We start from the raw sequence: 22,409 nt of genomic DNA, 5'->3' as shown, positions 1-22,409 counted from the left end.
TTATCGTTCAGGTATATGGTGGGTTAAATAGGCTTTTGTGGGATAGCCTGAGATCCTAAATATAACATCATGATTTCTAGGGAAAAGGGTGTTTATACCACTTTACAAATGAACTTTGGATACACAAATAATTTATAAATTGGGGTTCTCTCTTCTACTTCAGTTTCAGTATTTCCAAAACTAAGTGAGTTATTCTGGATAGGCTGCACATCTTGGCCTAGGGTTTAATTTCTTCCTTTAATTGTAAATCTAAGAGTTTACAACAACATTAAGATTTGGTTAGTGGTATGAAGTAAGGGCCTCTCAAAGTCTGAAGATCTAAAATAAATAGAGGAAAAAGAAGTTAAGGAGAGAGAATTAACTTCTTTGAATGCTTGTTCTGTGCTAGGCAGTGTGCTCAGGTGCCCCCCTGTGTTCACCCTTAACAAGGCAGTGCTACCTGCTCAGTACCATGAAAAAGTACTTAGTCCTCAGATGAGTATGTGTTTGCTTGTTGGTCATCGAAGTGGGGCCACTTGATGGACAGGAATCTAGACCTTGAAATGGATACGAAGTGTTCTTGACAGGGGAGAATATTTTAAAGTGTCAGAATTCTTCCGCTAGAGTGGCATTCTGGACTCGCTGGTCTGAGCTCCTGTGGAAGAACACGTTTGCTCGCGGAAGTAATTTCTGCTGATTGTTGGATAAGTGATGTTAACTACAGAGGAGTGGACATTGTAAAGTAAAAACTGCTGTATTGGAACGGAATGAAAACTGGGCTGGCAAACTCCGGGGAGCCCTGTACGGCCGGGGAACACCGATAGGAAGGGGCATCTGTCGATGGTGTAGCGACATATTTGATTGTCGCTAGTCAGGCAGTGTGGCAAGTAGGAAAACAGCTACAGTGCAGAGCAAAGCTCAAGATGTCTTTGATTGGCTCTGAGAGCTGTGACCTCCAGGAGTGCTAAGCAGACCTTTTAAAGATGTAAGGAACCCCAGGGATACAAAATATCTAACATGTTTTTTCCAGTAGTGACTTCTAAATCCTTATACTACAAGGTGGACGGGAGTCAGCTACCATTCACACATTTCATTTTTTAAATATTAACAGCAAAGGCCTTCCCGTCAGACATGCACCAAGTCCTGCTGGAGTAAGCAGTGTCAGAGAAGTTAGATGTGGAGTCTCATTTTATTTTACTGTGTTGTCCATCCACGGCTTAAAACAGCCTGCAGGTGTGGGCGTTTCTCCTGTGGTGCCGCTTGGAACCTGCCTGCTTTTTCTGTCTCCACCAGACCTTGAGAAGGAAGCACTGTGTTTCAGTCTGTGATCGGATTTCTCGAAGACAGATGGAACGGCATCTTTTCCTTGATGGCATGATCTTATCTCCGCGGGTGACAGAGCCAATTTCAACACACCTTTTTTCTCTTCGTGGTTCAATTCTCTTACATTTTTTCCTGCAGTGTGGTGCCTTGGCCTGTGGAGAAGGGAAAGGTGCTGTCAGACAGGACAAAATCAGAGCATCTCATTCCCTAGAGGAAAAGTCCTGTCAGTGGGAGCTCTTGGTGCTTTTACTTTTAATTATAATCTCTCAGCTCTAAGAGGGAACTTTAAGGCATTCTGAAGGCTTGTCCTTCCGAGCCAAGTGTTTTATGTGTCATGGAGAGGCTCATGTTACAAAAATAAAGAGGATTAAATAGAATGTGGAGGCCAACCAGAGCCGAGGTGCTCTACCACGGGGCCTGTGTTTGGATGGAGCATCGGTATCTTTCCCTCTTGTCTCCTTGTCTCAGCAAAAATGTGTGGAGTTCCTGGTGAGGGATTATTGAGGCCCGTGGAGTTCGTCCTGCCCGAGGGGTGTAACCTGTTCTGGTAACTGGAACCTAAGATGTTTTGTGTGTGCTTGTGGGATGCAGGTTTATGAGTTTAATAACAGTTGATTGTTTTGTCTAAGCATAATATTTGGAATTCATTGTGAGAGTAATTTCAAATTTGTTTGGACTGAGCGTATGGCTTCATTTATAGGGATTCCGATCTCGTGAGGCATCACTCAAGTGCTCCTTTAAAGTAAGGTGTTGCCACCTTGGGTCACAGTAAGCTGGGGCAGGTTTGGTTCGTTTCACAACTTTAAATTTCCAGTGTGAATGGGAGGGAGGAGGGAGAGAAGTGAGTCAGATCTCTTACTTGCAATTGCAATTAAAGGTAGGCAGGAGATTTAAAAGAAAAGTGTATACTCCCTGGCCTAAATAGCAAAAAGCAGCCAGGAAGCATTGTTGCTTTTAAAACAAAGGACGGGAGACTTTTCCAGCCCGGACAGAGGCAGGCTCCCTCGACGGCACTGGATTCTGCTAGTGTCTGTCCTTAGAAGCCAAGGGAAGCTCTCGGTAGCTCTGCAGGCTTCTGAATTCACGTTCATTTGGCTCCAGGGGTTTCCTTTTATGCAGTTTAAAAATACATATTTATCAAAATAAAAAATAAATTTTTGAGGTGCCAGAAGGGCAGTCACATTCCTTTATAGGGAATGAATAGTCTTTAGAGTTATAGTTTGATCAGAATTGGAAACACAAGAAATTTTTCTTGGTTGGAAATTTGTGGAGAATGCCTTTAATCAGCTGATACGGAATAAGGTCTTTCCTCGGCGACTGGAAAGTTTGCTTTGAAGAAACCGTCTTCGGGCTAACTGTGGGGGAGGTTTCTCCTTGGCACGCCGTCCTCTGCTGTTTTATAGTGCAGTTTGTTGGCCTTTGGCCTGGAAGCCTTTCACGGAGTGTCCTGTAGTGTCTGGGCAGGAGTTCCGTCCAGATGCCAAATGAAACGCACTGAATCCCGGTGGGACTTCAGGCCGCAGGGAACAATAGCGCGCATTTATCGGAGCGCATGCCCGAGGGGCAGGGCCAAGTGCACCATCTTTCTCATCGGGCAGGGAGACACTTGGCAGCTGAAGAAAGCTCCGGTCTGGTGGTGGAACCTGTGTCTTGTGGAACGGGTTTGAAGCACCGTGTCTGTTTAGCCACCATTTGAGCTGTCACTTGAATTCGTTTTTCGTTCTTCTTTTGGGGTCAGATTGTCCCCTCCCTCCACCCTGCCCTGTCAGGGAACAATAAGCGTCTCTGTAGAACTTTCTTTTCTGACAACTTGTCACCTTAACCCTCCTTCTCGTAGGTCCTTCCTGGAAATTCCGCCTAAAGTGGTTTTCTAAATCTGTCATTTCAGCCAGTTTTGCTCCTTGTGAGCTCACTCAGAGAGCTTTGACCCTGACCTGACATTAGTAGTAGTAACTGAATTGACCCGGAATAGAGACTTCAAGGCCTTGGAGTTCCATTTTCTTTTGACATTAGATCTTCTTTATGCAAGACTCCAAATCCTTTATTAAATATAAGCAAATTCTCTACATTAATTACTCATTTAGGGACTTTTTCTTTAGCTTTTTTTAAGGTGGAAAATATCTTCTAATTAGAAATTTGGATTGGAAGTTAGCTTGCCCACCAACTCTCCCCTCACGACCCTTGTGCGTACCTGTCCTATTCTGTACCCAGACCTGCTGGAATGTGGTCTGTGTTTGCCTTGTGTCACACCTGCATCCAGTTCTGCATATTTCAGAACAAATATTCTACTTATTTGAGACAGCAGGTGCCAAACCACTGTATCTGCCATGTGGCCTTAAGTTCTACCAGGTCCTGCTTATAGGATATGACAGAGGGAAGGTAGTATGCAGGTGCCTCCAGAATGTCTCTCTCTCCGTCTTTGTGTTGGTGACGTTTTCCCTGGCTCTCTGCGGCCTGTGCAGAAACTACAGCTGCCGTGTGGGCGCTGTGGGCAGGCAGCCCTGTGGCAAGAGTACGGGCGATGACTAGGTCCTTGTTTTTCCTCCAGGGAAACGCCCCACGCAGACATGAGAAGATTTCAGGTCAGTGCTCTGCTCTTCCCACATCCCCCTCCTCCCTTCCCCAGCCTTCCAGTTCTTTCTCTTTTTTCTTGATGGCCATCTGATAGTCTGAGGAATAACACAAGTACTAGTTACACATTTGAAGGCTTTTAGTTCCTGCTGGTATCATTCCGTGGAGGGGTTTTTTAATCCCCTCGCATCTTCAGAGGGCGGGCAAGTCTGCCTTTCCCAGGACTATCTGACGGGTCGGCAGTGGGACTGGATTCCGCTTCTGAGTCTATGACTCAGTCTCTGATCCCTTCTTGGGCTTAATTAATTGGGAGAACTGCATGGCTGATAGAGAACTCAGAGAATCATGGTTGGTCTGGCTTGGGGTTCTTTTCTTTGGTTGGGGGGAGGAATTTTGATTAGGATTAAGTGTCCGCTATACAATGTTCAGTGAACGTTCCTGTCTAATTAGACTTTAGCCAAGAATTGGACCTTAATTTCTTAGTTTAAACTCTTTCCCACTCCATTTGCTTCCACTGACATTTATAACTTGATATAAACATATTGGAAAAATGGTGATTTTATTCTCTTGAATTAGTGCTGTTGGATTTGAGGTGAGAATAAATTACTTTATTGACCTCACATTCTAATTTCATTTGTCAGGAGGTTTCTAACTAAAAGAGCTACTTAGAAAAGTTTTAGAGTGACCTTTTTGACTGATATGGAAGAGAGTTAAATTAAAATTTGTTCTAGGGTTTCTACTTTCAATTTAGTAGGTCAGTTACATTCTAGGAATGAAATTATGGATATTGTATCTGTGTTTGACTAAGTTGGATTTTAGTACTAGAATAGGTTACCATGAGAAAGGCTCCCGGGGGCAGCTGGCTGGATGTAAGATGGCTGCGGCTGTCTCTCATGGGGCCGTGTCATCAGCTAAATCTTGTGACTTACATGAAGTCAGATAGGAACTTAGCACAGACTCCCTATTTGATGTGGAATATAAGGACCTTTAATTTCATGTGTCATGATCAAAAAAAACAACCTTCTGCTTCAGCCGTCGGAGGTCACTCTTTTCTCTGTTCTGCTTCACGGAAACATCTTTCCATCAGGTGCTCCTTCAGCTTTCTGCGCTTCCTTGCAGCGGTATGGTTTCGAGAACATTGACTCTGGAGCAGGAGACGTGGCTCCTGGCTTGGTCTTTGTCATCTATTTACTGTGTGCCTTTTACGGTCTGTACCTTCCGAGGCTGAGCCTCAGCCACAACTGGACACTCTCTCTCTTAAGTTAAAAGGTATTGAGAAGCCAGACTCTGAACCATATGATGCTCGTGTTGAAGGTAAATGTTTGTAGGGTACACGACAAGGATAAGTGCATTGCTGGAATGTAAAATATTTTTCAGTTACCAACTTTCTGAAGCATTAAGCACTTTTCTTTTTTTTTCTTCCTCCTAACAGATCTTTTCTCTTTCCTTGCTTATGTTTACCAGGCAGTTAGAACTCGAGCTATCTAATTGTGAATCATAATACACAAATGACAATATATAGTAGTGACACACGTAATCGGGCCTGCTCTCAGCTCTGTATGCTGATACTTTCCCAAAGTCTGCTCTGTGTAATCTGATTAGCAAGAGCAAAACACCATACTCCCTAGAAGGGTTTTTTTCCTGTCATTATTGACCAGTTTAACTCATATCTAACATCCTTCCAGGAAATTCTGTGAACAATAATTAATCTCTTCTAACTATGTGAAAGAATTGGCTTAAGAAGTCATGTTGCAAAGACTGTTAGCTGTACGTTCATTCACTCATCGAATTATTCATTGTCCTTCTCTATGTAAGCACTTTGAAGGAATGAAAAAATGATTCAAGCATAAAGCCTGTCTTCGAAAGAGATTTCACTCTCTATGCAATGATACAGGTCATACGTGAGGTTAAAAAATGCTCCTCAGATTTCCAGGGAAGAAGGCACCCAGAGAAGGCGCTGTGGAAGAGAGCACTGGATGCGATTCTTTGAAAGGTAGGACCTGCAGCATAGTTTCGCAAAGGCTGTTCAATTGGACCTTTTTTCTTTTTCCTTATTTTTTCCTGTGCAGAGTAGCTGTTGAAAATTTAAGTGGAAAAGAGGCAGCTGGAACAGTTTAGTCTACAGAGTCTTTGACGTTCGAGGCCAGGCATCGTGTGGTGCAGGAGACAGCAGCTGGGCTTGGCTCCCGCACGCTTGAATCTCAGGAAGTTGTAGACGTCTCACACCTGTCCACGTGATGTGGAGCTACGAGCGAAGTGATGATGTCTTTAATTATCAGATATAAAATTGTTAGGTCCCTGCACTTTCTGTAACAGAAAAATGGTCACTATAGATAATGTCTTAAAGTATAAAAATGAATAGATCAATAGAATATTACTACGTCACGGCTCATTGTGTGGATTTATCTCTGCCCTAGAACTTGACTTAAATCTCTGTGTATGTCACTCAGCCCCTAAATACCATCATCTTTTCCAGATTAATGGAGGGGGGTATATATATATATGTATGTGTGTAGTCAATTTAAGTATTCATTCAACAAGTTTTTATTTAATGTCCAGTATGTATAAAAAGCTGTTTGGTATTCTGGGGTCTGCAGGGTGACCTCGGAGTTCCAATCTGCTTGCAGGAAAGACGTGAACACAAATAACCTGTGACCTTGGGCAGCAAGTTACATAACCTCTAAGCCTTGGTTTCTTCATCTGGGACGTGGGGTCAGGATACTACCAATTTCAGAGGGGGTTTTGAGGGCCAAAGAGTCAGGTCCGTGGTAAGAATGCTCAGTGTAGCTCAGGTGTCAGAGCAGCGTGTAGTTTTATTGGGCTCGAGTCTAGGGATTTAGGGTCGTTCATTCAGTGAGCATGTATTTCTTATTGGCCAGGCACTGCCAGGGTGTTCTGGGAATGTAAGAGGAGTGAGACATATCCAGTTCTCAGGAGACTCAAAATCTGGTGGGGGAGGTTGCCCCTGTAGTAAGTATGGTGATGGAAAAGCACAAAGGATAGAAGTCTCCTAGAGCAGGAGCAGAGACGTCCCTCGAGGTGACGCCTGAGAGAGTCCTAAAAGGATAGTAAGACCTGGCGGATTCAGAGTCCAGATGGGCCTGTGTCCTTGATGTGTGTGAGTGCAGAGCTGAAAGTCCTGGAGCCTGACACGTGAGGCAGGCCGTCGAGGGAGGCGGCAGGGAGCAGACCCTGAAGGCCCGAGCGTGCCCCAGGAAGGAGCTGGAGCCGCCCCCGGGGGTCTGGACCAGGTATACTTGGGTGGAGTGTCATTGAGGATTTCTAGTCCTGTGTGTTCAGTTCAGTGATAAGACGGCAGAACTGTGAGCGTGCTCTGGATGCCAGTTGTTGCCAGGAGGCTTCAGTGCCGGTGTCCGTTCTGAGGGGTCGGGTCTGAGCCAGGTCAAGGCCAGGTGAGTTCTTGGGTGCTGTGCAGTCAAACATTTTGCATCCATTTGAGTAGAGGAGTATTTCTCAAAGTAGGATCTAGGTATGCATTTAGGGGTTCAGCAACTTTTTTCTCTTTTAGAAAGGATACATATATTATTCACGTTTGAGAAATACTGCTGTAGGTGGTGGAAAATATGGCTGGAAAAATAGACTGACGTCACATAAAGCATCTTGAATGCTAAGGAATTTAGTTTTTGTTACATAGATAGTGGTGAGCTATTGAAGATTTTTGAGGAAGAGCAAGTGGCTGGTTCTGCAGTGATATGTTAGATATATTAGGATTAGGCAATTGCCCAGTGTCAGCGAGGCAGTCTCTCCTCATTTCCTTACCTTATTTGTGGCCATTTTATGTTCAGAGGACCCTCTACCAGAAGTTGGAAGAAGGAAGGGTTAATTTGTGTAAATTTATATTAGCATTTTTTGTCGAGTGTTTTTGTTTATTTTTTGTTTTGGGCGGGCACTGTTGTGTGTATTTAAAGTTTTGTGAGGATTTGAAACTTGTCAAATTAAGATTTGAGGTAATACGTAGATTTTTGTATACCCATGGTTCTGCTGTCGCTCATTACCAGCGTTTGATTCAGTACCGTTTAGTAATAGCCATTGGGAGAAATACAGAAATATGTACTAAATCCTGGAAGCAACTTAAAAAGTGAGTAACGCATAATCCCTGCCCTCAAGGGACTTAGAGTTCTTATAATCGCAGTGAGACAGTGACACAGTGTCAGAGGTGGCGTGTCCACAGTGCTCATTTATTCCTTTCCCTGACCTGGGTGACAAGTGGAGACAGGGCTCTCTAGCTGACGTAGATGCTCATCGTCTGGCCAAAAGGGGCAGGAGGAGGGGAGGAGGAAAAAGCCACTTGTTAGAACTTGACGAGTGGCAGACGGGGTTGTAATTCTATTTGGGTGGATTCGGGAGTGCTTCTCCGAGAAGTTGTATCAGTTGGTACTAGGTCTTTACTGATCAGAGAGATGTCAGTAGAGAATGGAATAACGGTTATTTTAAAATTGAGGGGCAGAGAAAATAAAGATCCCCAAAGTATAAAAATTCCTGCAGAGGAGGAATGAAACTAGAACGGGAGTTGGGAGCCGCAGTGGAGAGCGGGCTCCTTCCTCAGACTGCGGGGGGCCGCTGGGCTGCGTGTGTCTCTGAGCACTTCAACGCCCAGTCACCCAGGCGGCGGCGCGTGCTGAGCTCCCGTGACCTCGCTGACTCTCGGGGGCACGTACTTCGTTACTCCGTTTTAGTTTAAAAATCACATCCCTTAAAAAGAAAACTTCATCCCTTTAAAGAAACCTAATTAAAACAAAAACTTTATCCAAACTGTCATAAGGGCGGTCCATACTGTTCATTAGTGGGTCTAGAGGTTCACGTTTTGAAATTTTTTTATTCCATTCATTGAGAAAACCACATTATGAAAGTCGTAAGGAGATTATTTCCATCATTACATGCAAAATTCTACCCAGATCTCTCAGTGGGAAAAAAATTAGGACTATATTATTTGGACGTCAAGTTCTTGTACATGAATAGTTATCGAATGAGTATTACTGTCACTGTGGTAAATTTTGTAAAAGGAAAAAAAGCTTTTTTGTTAGTTCATGAAAAATATCAACATAGTCGAGTACTTAAGTTAGTTTTCTCATTTAGCTTCTGACTCAACTACTTATAATTTTTGTAACTTTGATGAATTCCAGGTGCTTTCTTAACACTTTCCTTCTGTGAATTAGGTAGGTGAAAAATATTTTTATGATTTCTCCCCACAAATTAGATGCCCTTGTTAGAGCTCACATGTCTGACTGCTCTTTAGACGAGGCAGTCAGCAGGTTTTCCCGACATGGAGCCTCGGCGTGTGGTGTTGATGGTAAAGGCCTGGAAGAGCAGGTGGGCTGGGGGTCTGTACCGTCTGTTCTCAGTTGCTGTCACTTTGCCGGCTGGGAAGTGAACCTCTGATGGCGGCCTGTGTTCTGAGCCTTCTGCTTCCTTGGTCTTTCTCCTCTTCTTTTCCCCTTTGAGGAGCAGCGGTGGAGAAAGCAGCCAGCTGTGTGAGCAGCATTGTGTGGCTGCCGTGATGCTTCCTGGAAAAATCACTATAAATTAGTTCAAGATCTGATTTCTTGTTTGTTCTGTTCTTGTAAGCATTTAGAATAAAAAAAAATCTATGCAAGTTAATCCTTTGATAGTGTAAATCACTTTATTTTGTTGTTTTCCTCTCATTTTCAAGCTGAGGTTTGAAAACAAAATTACGTCTTTTGAAAAGTTCGAAGTGCATGAATCCTCAGCCAAGAATGAGGAACTGTCTTAGAAAAATGGGCTGGAAACTTAAAAAGGAATCTTGCAGAGCATCTTCGACCTGTTTTGCAGTTTATTTTTGTGGTTAGTTTTTCTTTTCTAGTAATTTTGGGTGGGAACATGAGTTGCTCATCTTTTGAGACTTAGGCTCCAGTTATTTGAATAAAATCAAACTTCTCCTCAAAATCAGTGCAGGGAAGTATGAAAATAGAAAAAAAGGTCATCGTTTGAGTTCTTAAAGATCTTTACATCATTCTAGAGAAGAAAGGTCATGTCTCATTCAGCCTACTCTCAGACTTCAGAAATAAGTCTTTTTAAGTGTGTGCGCACTGGCACACACGTGCACACGCATGTATTTTACAGAAGAGGAGTTAGATGTCTAATAATCCGTCTTACTTTTTACGTCTTTCCCACCCTGTGTAGGAGATATTGGAGTTTTTCTGCACTCACATTGAAGAAAATATTTCTCCGCATGGTGAAAATGGTCTGAACGTTTGTTTTATCCACATTTGGGTGACTTGGCCTATGGTGCTGCTGGTTCAGGGGGTTACCCATTAGGTAGAACCAATCCCAAGTGTCAACGCCCTGAGGACCAGCACACGCCAGTCTTGTTGCTGCCCCAGGACCCAGAGGCAAGGCCTGCCTCGTGTTCTGCGCTTGCCCTCGCGCCTGTTCTGGGCGCTGCTGATTAGGATTGTCACACTCCTAAACAAAGATTCCTACATGCTGAGCTTCTCCCTCAAGACTTACCCTGGTCCACACTGTGAGTGTGGGTTGTGTTGATCCAGAGCGTGGTTCCATGGGTGAATGACACATTGGCGAGAAGTCCGCACTGGGTGTCTTCTCAGGAAGTCACTGATGTGGAACATGGAAATAGTGAATTCCAAAAGGGAGATAATGCTCCCTCCTCGTGTACCAGCTGTGATGACGTAAGGGTGAATTACTGTCCCGGCGGTTTAGAGAATAGCTCAGATCAGGGCGAGTCAACTGCAGCCCTCGGGCCGGCCGGCCAGCTGCCTGTTCATGTATGAAGTAAAGCTTTATTGAAACACCGGCACACCCGTTTGTTCACTTAGTGTCTGTGGCTGCTTTTGTACTGTTACTGCAGAGCTGGGTAGTTGCATGTGGCCCACAAAGGCTAAAAAGGCCCCTTTACAGAAGAAGTCACCAGACTCCTGGTTTAGAGAAACACATGAGAGAGATTCTATGTGTCTGTGTTGTACTTCCACTTAACGTTTTTATTCTCTACTGCCTCTGCATGTTCCTTCTTTTGTAGTAACAGGAGTTAAGCATGAGCTGTGCTCCAGGCAGCAGGAGCACAAAGGGCTGGCTGAGCGTCTCTGTCCCCGGGAGCTGGCAGCTCCGTGGGGATGACACCAGATGAATCTTGCACTGTGGTTCACAGCAATGCTTACTCCTCCCTCTGAATACACTTCATCCGCAGGCGCCAGCCCCTGTGAAGATCAAACGTTACATGAGGAATAAACATAAGAAGTAGAGTTTGATAGGTTTTTCTGGTCCCTATCTTACGAACTATGAGTTCTTGAGGATTTACACGACCTTTTTGAATAGCAAGGTGGAGCAGATGCTTTAGTCTTTATCTTTCTGTTGATTAAATGAATATTCTTCTTACTTGATAGGGCTGTACCTCTGTAAAAATGTTTTAATTAAAAACATCTGATGAGATGTTAGCTCAGGGCCAATCTTCCTAAAAAAAAAAAAAAAAAAAACCCCACAAAACCTGGGGGGAAAAATCTGAAGAGATACATATAAATATGTGTAAGAATATCTGAACTCCTTAAAGAAGGGGAACCATATATTGGGGCTTGTTTTAGTAACCTGAGAGTTTTGGAGCCTAAGCAGAACTTTTGTTGATCCAAGTGTGTAGGTTTATAGATTAGTCCCTTGACAGAAGTGGTTTTTATCCCGGCTGATGACTAGAATTACCTGGGGAGCGCCTAAGAAAAGTCCTAGTGTCTGGGTCACCCCCTCCGGCCAAGGAGAGCAGAGCCTCTCAGTGTGGCCCTGCTGTCTCCAGGAGGGCCTGACGCCCCCGGGTGATTCTAAGTGGGTCAGTCGGGTGAGGCGCTCAGGTGCCCAGGAGTGCTGGAGCTCCTGGCCCACGCTGTGGGGACCACTGCTTATACGATTCTGAATTTTATATAAGTAGTTAGGATGATTACTTTAAATGGCAGCCTTACATGATAGCTTCTGAAATAATATGATTTGTAAAAAGTCGGTTGATAAGTGCATGACACAGAATCACCGTCACTGGTACGTACGGAGTAGGAATACAGGCTTCATCATCTTACGTGTAAGTGTAATCATAGGGCTCTAGAGTTAGCAGTCATCGGGAGATCCTCCAGTCAGCCCTGCAGGTGACAGTGACCCTCGCCCAGGGTCACAGCACTGAGGAGTGAGCCTGAGGCGCGTCGGTCTACAGACCAGAGCCTTTCCCGCTGCCCACGTCACCTCCTGCTGGAACAGAACAGAAGGCCTCTTGCCCCCTCGCCAGCCTTTGATTGAGCTTAAACACAGTGAGCAGATCCCCTTCAGGGCCCGTGTGTCCCCGTGACTGTCCTGCTTGTCCTTTCCAGGGACGCTGCTGCAACAGGCCGCGTCAGCGCCGCCCCGCTTTTCTCTTGCGGGTCTTGTGCCCTCTGTGCTCGTACCCGGCCCTGGCCCAGCCTGCTCCTAGTGCGCAGCTTGTCTGCTTCTGCTGGGGTGTTTGTGTGTTTATCTAGACAAGGTGGTGTTTTAATACTCAGTTGGGAATGCCGTAAACTTTCTTTGATACATTTAGGCATCTGCCTAGTTTGGAAAGAATTGATTTAAAAAAATAGGAGAATACTGTATATAAGAAAGCAATTGCAGATAATTGTGAGTAACAGTGCAGGTCGTGTCTCCGAAGGCTCTGGGTTTATCCTGATCCTGGGGTTTGGCTCCTCTGATTTCTGCTTTGAATAGAAACTTGACACTGGGAAGCGGTGGGGGGTGAGGTTTTAGGTTGGATTACCAGGAAATCCTCTTTAAAGGGAGTATCACTTTGAGTCAGAGACTTGCTGGTTGTTGAGGGTAAAGTGTGCTTTCCCTGCAGCTGTTTTGAGTTGGAGGGTGAGCCGCGTGGCCCAGAGTGAGAGAGAATAGTTCACATTTTCCATTCGGTTGTAAGGTGAAGAATACGATGGTTTGGTTTACTTTATGTGCTCAGTTGTTTGCGTGGACTACTGTCTTTCTGTCTGTCTGTCTTTCATCTGTTCCACAGACTGTCTCCTTAACTCAGATTTATGGATTATGGGTGAAGTTTTTTTTAAATATATAGAAAAAGGTATAAAGTCAAAGTGCTAAGTTTCTGTAATGGATTTGAAATTCATATGTGCCTCTTTTGGCCTGTATATCTAAGTATTGAAAAAATTAAAGCAATTTGCTTATTTACTGAAAATGGGTTAAATGGAAAGAAGAATCATAGGAGCCAAGATAAGGCAAGCCTAGATCAGGCACTGTGCCAAGTGGGGAATACGGACCCGACCTACACGTCCTTACAGTCCCGTCAGGGGAATAAACTAACAGAAAAATGGCAGGCCATTCCAGGTGGTGAAGAAAAGCCGGTGACTCGTCCAGGATAGAAAGTTGATTTGGGACAGAGGTAGCGGGTGCGGAGGGGTAGCCCTGGATCTGAGTCCCAGTCCTGTGCTTTCTGCCTTGGGGACAGTTTAGACCGTCTCTCCGGGCCTCCCCTGTAAAGGAAGGATGATACCGTCTCAGGGTTGAGGTGATGATGAGCCGTCCTGTGAGTAAAGTCAGCGCCCGGCACACGTCCTGCAGCAGTAGGCGCTCGCTGCCGTGGGCTCCACCACACGAGGCCGGTAAGTGGGACAGTCTGAGAAAGCGGGGCTCGAGCTGGCCCTGCAGAGACTGAGAGAGCAGAGAGGAGCGATGGAGGTGCAGGAGGAAGAAGGACAGGTACAGAGGTGAGGCAGGAGCGAACGTTTGAAGTGTGCTCTAGGTATGGTAGGTGGAGGGCTAATGAGGGGACGAGAGGAGAGACGACTTATAAATTTGTTAATTTGGACACATTCCGGAATCAGGCTTATTTTGATGTTTTGGTCTTTTCCTACTTAGAAACAGCATGTAGACTACAGCAGAAATAAAAACCCCGTTTCAGCATTTTGCATACCTTCTAGAGAGTGTTCTTTGTCACTGTGGTTGTAAGTTTCTTTGTCCTTACCCTCTCTTCCCACTCCCTTTCTTCTCCTTCATCTTATGTTCTTATAAGTCTTTCCTCCCTTTTCTGACTTAAACTTACCCCTTTCTGGGTCTTGGTTCAGCCAGTGGCACCCACACAACCGTGGTAGATCTCTTCTTGGTTGTTAGGGCCAGGGGGTTGTTGACCCACGAGCTGGAATGAGTCCAGCTTAAAAGCTGAAATATGCCAACTTGTTTTAAAAGCTGTAATTCCGGTAATATCCACTGTGTGGTGCTCACGTACCAGAAATAAATTCTAAAACTTGTTGAAAGGGAGCTCAAAAACATTGTGACCCTGTGTGGAGAGGTTAAAATCCAGAATGACAAAAATAGGGGCCATTGGAGCATGTTCACCTGCTGCACAGAGATTTGCCTGGGTTTCTCTGAGTGAGAACCTCCAGCACCGCTTTAATAATGTGCCGCGCTGGTTTCATCAGTTCCCGAATCTCAGGACGTGGGCTACTGCAGGTTTCCTGAGAGGCGGTGCAGACATCAGACAGTGTGTGATAAGCTGTGAAACAGCTGCAGAGAGAAGCTGTGCTACTGGTAACATTTGAAAACGACATCAAGACAGACAGCGGACTCTTCCCCTTATGACATGGAAGAAGTATTCTGGAAAGGAAAATCGACAGGGTTCAAAGCAACCATCTCTTTTTTCACTTTGAAGCCTGCCATTTCTGTGACCAAAGGTAGTTTTAAAGTAAACTCTTTATTATCTCTTTTAATAAAAGGTTTTTTTAATGAGCAGCTGAGCTCTCATTTAGAGCCTGAGTAATTTCCATGATTTCAGCGTTTTTACAGGCTGTGCTGGGGTTGATCGTCAGTGCCTGATGCTTATGGAACCTTTTCTTCCCTTTGCAGGTTTTCATCTCTGTGAACTGCCTCAGCACAGATTTCTCTTCTCAGAAGGGTGTGAAGGGGTTGCCTCTGAATATTCAGATTGACACCTACAGTTACAACAACCGCAGCAACAAGCCCGTGCATCGGGCCTACTGCCAGATAAAAGTCTTCTGTGACAAGGTGAGGCATCGGGTTGGATGGGGACCTTAGGGTAAAGCGTGCGAGAGAGGTTCTTCCTCACGGGAAAGGACCAGGGTCTTTTAATATTTGAGTTCAATATGAATGTATTGCCAGTAATATGAATAGCTTATTTTAAATTAGTGATTATTGTTTTAGCCATGCAAAGACACATTATATAGTGGGGAAAAAGAATCTCGTTTTAACTGAAGAATTAGAAGGGTCAGTAAATACCTTCTGTTGGGCGTGTCTGCTGGTCAGGCTGGTGCACCTTGGACGCCCAGTGGGCTGCGCTCAGTCCTGGGCGGCCCCTCAGCGTCCTGGGGTTTGTGGGCGGCGGCCAAGGTGTTGGAGCTCCTCTTGAGCCTTGTGTCTGAGGACTCCGTGTGGACGACTCTTAGAGGGCTGCCCTTCGACTGGCTCACCCCCCTGCAGGCCCTCGGGTAAGTCGTGAGCCGGCTCGCTGACGCGGGAGGTGAGATCCAGGTTCTGCTCTGCAGCAGCAGGCGGGCAAGGAGAAAGTGAAGGCCCAGGGGATTTCGGCGTCATTGCTTTTCTCTGGTATGACTACTTTTTTCCTGGAGAAGAGATGACCTCCTTCGGCAGGTGCAGAGCCAGGGGCTCAGCTGGATTAGATTCAGAGGGCACCATTGGCGCACTGTGTCTTAAAGATTGGAGACAGCGGTGTCCGTGAGAACTGGGCAGTAGCCGTAGATGAGCGAGTGGTCCGTTGAACTACGATTGAAGAAGACTCTGACTTTGTCCACTCAAAAGTATTGGACCATGTTTTTTTGCCAGTTTCCTTTTCATGCTGTTAAAAAACCTCTCAGTTAGTAAGGTTTTTAGAAGGTACTAGGAACCTGGAAGTGTATCTGCCATCAGAGGCCTGGTGTCCTAACTTCTGCACTAGGTACGCAGAGCACAGTCGGGCCCCAGGGGATGAGCATGAGACCTTCCGAGTTCAGGAAGTTCCTCACCAGCCGGCAGGTCACGTTTATCGAGCGCCTGCCGCGTGCCTGAGAACGTGCCGAGCCCTGTTAGTTTTCAGTTGTTGCTGTTAACGAATTACCACAAACCGAGTGGCTCAAAGCAACACCCACTTATTACCTTATGGTTTTGGAGGTCAGAAGTCTGATGTGGGTCCCCGGGGCTGAAATCCAGGTGTTGGAAGGCTCAGCCTTGCTGGAGGCCCTGGCCGAGAATCCCTTTCCGTGCCTTTCCTCCTTCCCGAGGCCGCCCGCGTTCCTTGGCCCGCGGCCCCTTTCATCTTCAAAGCTGGGAGTCTCCCGATGCTGCGTCCATCTCGGCTCTCCCACCGGCTCCTCTGCTTTTAGGAACGCGTGATTGTGCTGGGCTCACACAGATGATCTGGGACCGTCTCCTTGTCTGAAAGTCAACCAATTAGCAGCCTGAATTCCCCTTTGCTCTGTAAGCTGATGTATCCACAGGTTCTGGGGGTCGGGACGTGGACATCTTTGCGGGGCTGTTAGTCTGCCCTCCACAGTGCTTTCACAGATGCTGCATTTAAAAATGACGAGGCACATCTAGTGTGGGGCAGGGATTTCTGACCCTGAGTCAAATTTCTTTCCTTCACACCACTTTCCTCTTTTGAACCAAAAGAAAATCTATTGGGATGTCATGTTCTTTTTCTAAAAATCTAGGGAGAAATTATGGCTTTATTGGTTCAACTTAAAAACTTTTTTCATATCTGCTGTTTCTTAAAAATTCTGTGTCTATTTAATAATTTTGCTTGACGTTATTTAGAATTTATAAATAAGTTCCTTTTTTGAATGCTATGAAGGTGTTTATTTTTCACAAGACGTCTGCTAACCTCAGGTCGTAAACCGAGTAGAGGCTCGCTGTGCTGTGTGCTCAGGGCCAGCTGAGAGGCCCTGCGTCGGAAACAGCACTGTGGAAAGGCTCTGATGGGCAGTTCCTGCTTCGAGGCCTTTCGTCGGTGTTGAGTGCTGTCATCTCTTAGAGCAGTGTCTCAAATTATCGATGGTGAGGGACCGTGTTTTTTATTTCTAATCTGTCGTCAGCTTATACTTCCATAAAATAGAATAAAAACACAAATGAATTGCTAGAAAAAGGAACTGAAACATAAGGTAATACAAACTACAAGCCCCAGTTTTTTGTTATTTGATTTAACAGATACAAATTTCTTCTATCTCATTGCTTTCCAAATGCTGCGTCAGTTCCTGATGGATATCTCCTTGGACCATAACAGTTCGTGGAGTGATGCTGGTCCGTGGATCACACTTTGAATATTGCTCTATCGGAGGATGTGAGCATGAGTTAGCATGAACTGGAATTTACATATCAGATGGTAAAAACTGTACAAGAAATTTTGAAGAGAAGTAGTAGTATCGATTCATGCTCTTAAATATGGTTTTAATACCAAGCCTTTCGAGCGAGGCTCCTGTATTGGTAGCTGGTTTAGAAAATGAAACACAGGAAAGGTTTCATGAATTGTGCAGTTATTTTCTTAATCAGCGGTGGTACAAAGTTTAGAAACCAGTTCTCTTTCTAGGCAAGTGCGTGCTAATGTATTCTGTGAAGCAGGATTCCTTTTCTTCAAAGTTGCAAGATTGAGTGTGGTTTGGGACAACACACGAGTCCCTCTTCTGGTGTAACCGCTTGCCTGCTCTCTGTGCGTTCCGATCCCATGTGAGGGGAATATGTTATCCACGGTCTTGGACAGCACATCAGGTGTACAGGCAGCAGTCAGTCACGGTTTTTTCATTACTTGGGTGTGAGTTCTGTACAGTGGTCAAAGAAAATCACACAAAGCTGTGGTTAGAAACTAGGTGTCTGCATCTTGTGGTGCTGTGTGGCCTGTCGGATGCCCCCGTACCCTCAGCCTTCAGGGGTATGGCTTTCTTTGTAAGGCCACTGGAAGTATTCCTTAACCTGTCTTTCCCTACTGGCTGGAGTAGAGATCTACATGGAGATGAAAGTGTTGGTCTCCTCTCCCATTTTCAGCCCTCATGGCATATAGGAGTGGTAATGAGCATTGTATAATGGCAAAGGACAGGACGAAGTAGCCAGGACAGTGGGTTGGACAGTCTCAGAGCTGTTACGGGTTGATATAAAATCCTTCATGAGAAGAAAATATGTATGTGCGGTGTGTAATTAAGTTTTAAAGTCCTGAGTCCTTCACCCACTAGAAACCTCGTGTGACCTCACGCCCACTCCTGATTCTTGTCCCTCTGGTTGTAACTGCCCTTGTCCCTTATGGTTGATCACTTCTTCTGTTCCAGGTTCGCCCCATGATGCCTCGTCTCTGTGGAACATCCACCTGCCTCCTTGATTCTCTCCTTTCTGAGACTTGACTCACCTCTTACTTGGTGCCTGTCGATTAATTTCCCTCTGCTGGCTCTCTAAAACTCTCACATTTTATGAATCTGGTCTACATTTGCAGTGAGAAACCACAAATAAGACATGTTCTGGTTCCTTCAGAGGTATTTGTTGTTTTTCTCTCCTAAGAGGAAGTTGTATCAGTACTTTATTCTGAATTGCTTCACTATGTTGAATGGAATGGTTGTTTATTTCAGAAGCAGCAGCAATCTATCACTTTTTCAGAGAAAACGGGAACAGATGTTGGATCACTAACCAACGGAGATTTGGCAGCTCCTCTTTCTATGAGCTTGTGTATATCTCTGGTCCGTCCTAATAGAGAAAAATTTCAGCGACACTTACTTCCCACAGATAATGTTCTTCTTCGTCAGAGTAGATACTCGTTGTAGCTGTAGCTGGGAACAGATGCTGTGGTTGACCTCCTGGGCCATGGCCTGGTGCGATTGCCCAATATCAGTCTTTTTAGTTGTCGATTGAGAGAAAGAATCACAGCATCCTGAATGTAAAGGGTTCTCCATAACGTCGTAGGACTACCTTCAACATTTCTTGTAGTGTGTGTCTACTGGTGATGAATTCTTTCAACTTTTGAATGTCTGAAAGTCTTTATTTCATCTTCACTTTTGAAATAGGTGTAAAATTGTATTTGACATGCCAGCCCCAAAGTTATGCTCAGTCTGGTTTGGCAGCATGGGTTCACCGGTGTGGATCCTGGGTGCGGACTTACTCCACTCATCAGCCATGCTATGGAGGCATCCCACCTGCAAAAAGTGGAGGAAGATTGGCACAGATGTTAACTCAGGGCTAATCTTCCTCAAGCAAAAAAAAGAGGAAGATTGGCAATGGATGTTAGCTCAGGGCCTAATCTTCCTCACCAAAAAATAAAAATAAAAATTTGTAGTTGACTGTTTTTTTCCTTCTGTGCTTTAAAGATGTGGCTCTATGGTCTTCTGGCTTATGTTGTTTCTAACAAGAAATCTCCTGTCATTATCTTTGTTCTTCTGTATTTAATGTGTCTTTTTTTCCTCTGTTTCTAAGATTTTCTTTTTTTACTGGTTTTGAACTTTCTGGTGTATCTCTTTATGTTTCTTGTTCTTAGAGTTTATTGGGCTTTTTGGATCTGTGGGTTTATAGCTTTCATCATATTTGAAAAATCTCCAGCCATTTTTTCAAATACGTTTCCTCCTTCCTCCTCCTTTGGGGACACAAATTACACATATATATGGCTGCTTGAAGCTGTCTCATAGCTCACTGATGCTCTTTTATTTTTTTAGGTTACTTATTCTCTCTGTCTTTCTTTTTGGATAGTGTCTATTGTTACGTCCTAATGTTCACCAGCCTTTTCCTTTGCCTTGTCTAAACTGCTATTAACCCCATCCAGTGTATTTTTCATCTCAGTGTAGTTTTTGTCTCTAGAAGATCAATTTGGATCTGTTTTATATCTTTCGTGTCTCTGCTTAACGTGTTCAGTTTTTTCCGCTATCTTTTTGAACGTATGTGCTACAGTTAGAATAACCGAGTCTGACTGCTGTGTCGGTGCTGGCTTGGTTTCGGTGGTTTGATAGCCTCTCGTTCAGCTGTGTTGTTCTGCTTCTCTACGTGCCTGGCGATCTTATTGGATACCAGACGTGGCGAGCACCTTGTTGGGTGCTGGGTATATTTCCATCCTGTGCATCTTCTCAAGCTTTGTCCTGCCATCTCGTGAAGTTACTCAGGAACAGGTTGACCCTTCGGGTCTGACGGTGACGATTTGATGGGTGGGTCTGGAGTGGTGCTCAGTGCCAGGGTGGTTATTCTCCACTGAGGCGAAGCTGTCCCACTGTCCTGCCCACTGCCCTGTGAGTTAAGTTTTTCCGGTCTGATTGGTGGGAACAGCACTGTTTTCCCTGTGTGGGTTTCAGGCACTGTTCGCTCGTCTTTTCTGAGGGTTTGCCCCAACGTTGGGTTACTTCCTTACACCACGTACCTCTCGGCACTCTGAACATGCAAGGACGCTCTGAAGGTCTCTGGGGCTTTCTCCTGTACCTCTTCCCCCTTTGCTGCCGTGGAGTCTCTGGACTTTGAGCTCTGCCTTCTCAACCCAGGAGCCTGGCTTGAGGAACCCCTAGACGTCCCTTCCTGTGCCACACGCAGTCTGGAGGCCCCGTGAACCAGGCAGTGCCAAGGGGCTCACCTCGCTGGGTTCCTACCTCTCAGGGGTCGCCACTCCTTGTTGCCTGGATAGCCAGGGCCTTAAAAATCCTCGTTTCATGCTTTGTTGTTTTTTTTTTTAGTTTCAGGGTGGAGGGTAAATCTGGTCTGTGTTAATCCCTCTTGATGGAAGCAGAAGTCCCTTATTCTTTGTGGATGTAACTGATAAATAAGGAGGGAAATGTCCTATTTTGTAAAACTACCTATTGGGGTGTATAGTTTATCATTAAAATGAAGTTATTGTTAGACTGTTAGAAGGGACTGAGAGAGAGACAGACCAACACCATACAGTAATGGGTGGGAGATTGGGGATGTTGACCTCTTTTTCTATGTCAGGAAGGTGATGTTTGTGTCAATATTACATAGCAGTTTTTGTAAGCAGGTTATATGTTTACCGATACGTTAGTATATTGACATCTTCTGCAAGAGGCAGAAGGTGGTTTTGTATTTTGTTTTTTTAAAGGTGGTTTTATTGTATAATGGTGCCAAGATCAGTGGGATGATTTTTATTGCCTCTTTGCTATCAGGGAATTTATTCTCAGAAAAATAAGCTACCAGTTCATACTTAACTGGATAACTTGGTAAAGAAATCTGTGCTATCCGGAAATAAATGCCAGTAGATGCCAAGATGATTAACTGTTAGTTTTTTTTACACTTATTTCTTAATTTCAGATTGTGTTTATTCCTCATATGATTCTGTATTTTTGTGGGTTCAGTTGCGAGGCTCCGCCAGTCTGTGTGCGTTGGTATTCATTGTGCGTATGTGTCCTCTGTATAGGACTGCGAACACTCTCTCCTTTAAGTGATTGTGCACACTTCTTGTTAAATGTTTGCTTTTGTGCGTTCTAGTCGGTCGTGTCTGTCACTTAGTTGGTGCCCGGTCCTCAGGCAGAGTCACGGCTCCGGTGACGGCAGTGCCTGTGTAGGAAAGTACGCTCAAAGCAGGGCCATCCTCTGTTTTTCCTTCATTAGTTTATTACTAGACAACAGGAAAAGTCGCTCGTGTCTTTGAAGGCAGTGGGGTACATTCGTGGATTTTCCTAGCTTTTCATTTAACCTGGCCACATCCATTACTGAGGGAAATTTTGCTCTGTTTGTTTGTTTTTTTAATAAGTACAGTTTTCCTGTGATTTTATATGGTTAAAAATAGTTACAAAAATAGACTTTTTAAAGGAAACTACTATGATAAACAAGCTCCGTGAATACAGTAAGTGATGGAGTTCTTCTCCAGAGAGCTTTTCCCCCCCACTATTCAGGATGAGAGTTAAATGTTTTAAAGAGGATCAGATAAACAGAATCCTGTCTTGTCTTCTCTTGACCTATAGGGAGCCGAGCGGAAAATCAGAGATGAAGAACGAAAACAAAGCAAAAGAAAAGGCAAGTGCACTGACCCCAGCTCCCAGCTGACCGCCTGTAAGTAGAAGTGTCTCCCCGAGCGTCTTGATCTTCCCTTTCAGGGTGCTGGCCTGATGTCCAGGCAGAGGATAGAGCAGTGGCTATCTTTCCCTATTGTGAGCCGGGAGCTTTGCCTCCCTTCCCAGGCGCAGAAACAGATGAGCAGCTAAACTGAGTACTTTTCTTGGGGAGCTGCAGGAAGCATTCTTGAGCTGTTCCAGAGTTCAGGCTCTTTTGGCTGTTAGTTCTAGTTCAGGATGCTGGTTCCAGTCCAGTTCCATGGCCAGTTGGACATTTCACTGGCAAAGCTTTTTTCTTTTTCTTTTTTTTAATGTGACCAGTATTCATATTCACAAAATCCTGTATCTCTGAGTTAGAAGGAAAAGAAGTGCTGCTCTGTGTCACAGTGTCATCCGCAGTCCGTGGCTGCGCGCGTCTGCTCTCTGAACATTTGTCTGGCTCAGAGACGTTTGCCCGCAGCACATTCATCAGGGTTCTCCTGCTGGCGTCAGAGCGCCAACTCCAGTGTCACTTCAGGGAACAGCTGACTAACCAGGAAAGCTCTCACCAAGTACTGCAGGGCCAGGTGATGG

At 45.0% G+C, this 22,409-nt stretch overlaps 1 protein-coding gene and 1 long non-coding RNA gene across 6 annotated transcripts in view; one reads left to right on the top strand and one right to left on the bottom strand.

Annotated features, from left to right (window-relative positions):
- Positions 1-22,409, top strand: part of GRHL1 (grainyhead like transcription factor 1) — a 50,238-nt gene that overhangs the window by 16,278 nt on the left and 11,551 nt on the right. For 3 of the 5 annotated variants that reach the window (XM_070573254.1, XM_008517568.2, XM_070573257.1), the window contains exons 9-10: positions 14,719-14,877; positions 21,747-21,798. In XM_070573254.1, the coding sequence (XP_070429355.1) occupies positions 14,719-14,877; positions 21,747-21,798 (211 nt within the window). Of the gene's footprint in view, positions 1-14,718; positions 14,878-21,746; positions 21,835-22,409 lie in introns of all 5 variants that reach the window. The other 2 variants (XM_070573253.1, XM_070573255.1) reach the window with 1 other exon arrangement.
- On the bottom strand, positions 8,691-10,641 carry LOC139075609 (uncharacterized). Its single transcript, XR_011526208.1, has 2 exons — positions 10,363-10,641; positions 8,691-9,398 (listed from the first exon to the last, which is right to left on the bottom strand). It is a non-coding gene; the product is annotated as an uncharacterized lncRNA (long non-coding RNA).

The sequence above is a fragment of the Equus przewalskii genome, chromosome 14 (genome assembly GCF_037783145.1).
Source record: "Equus przewalskii isolate Varuska chromosome 14, EquPr2, whole genome shotgun sequence".
Classification (NCBI taxonomy): Eukaryota; Metazoa; Chordata; class Mammalia; order Perissodactyla; family Equidae; genus Equus; species Equus przewalskii.
The sequence above is the reverse complement of the archived record's forward strand: the minus strand, read 5'-3'. Positions and strand labels throughout refer to the sequence as shown.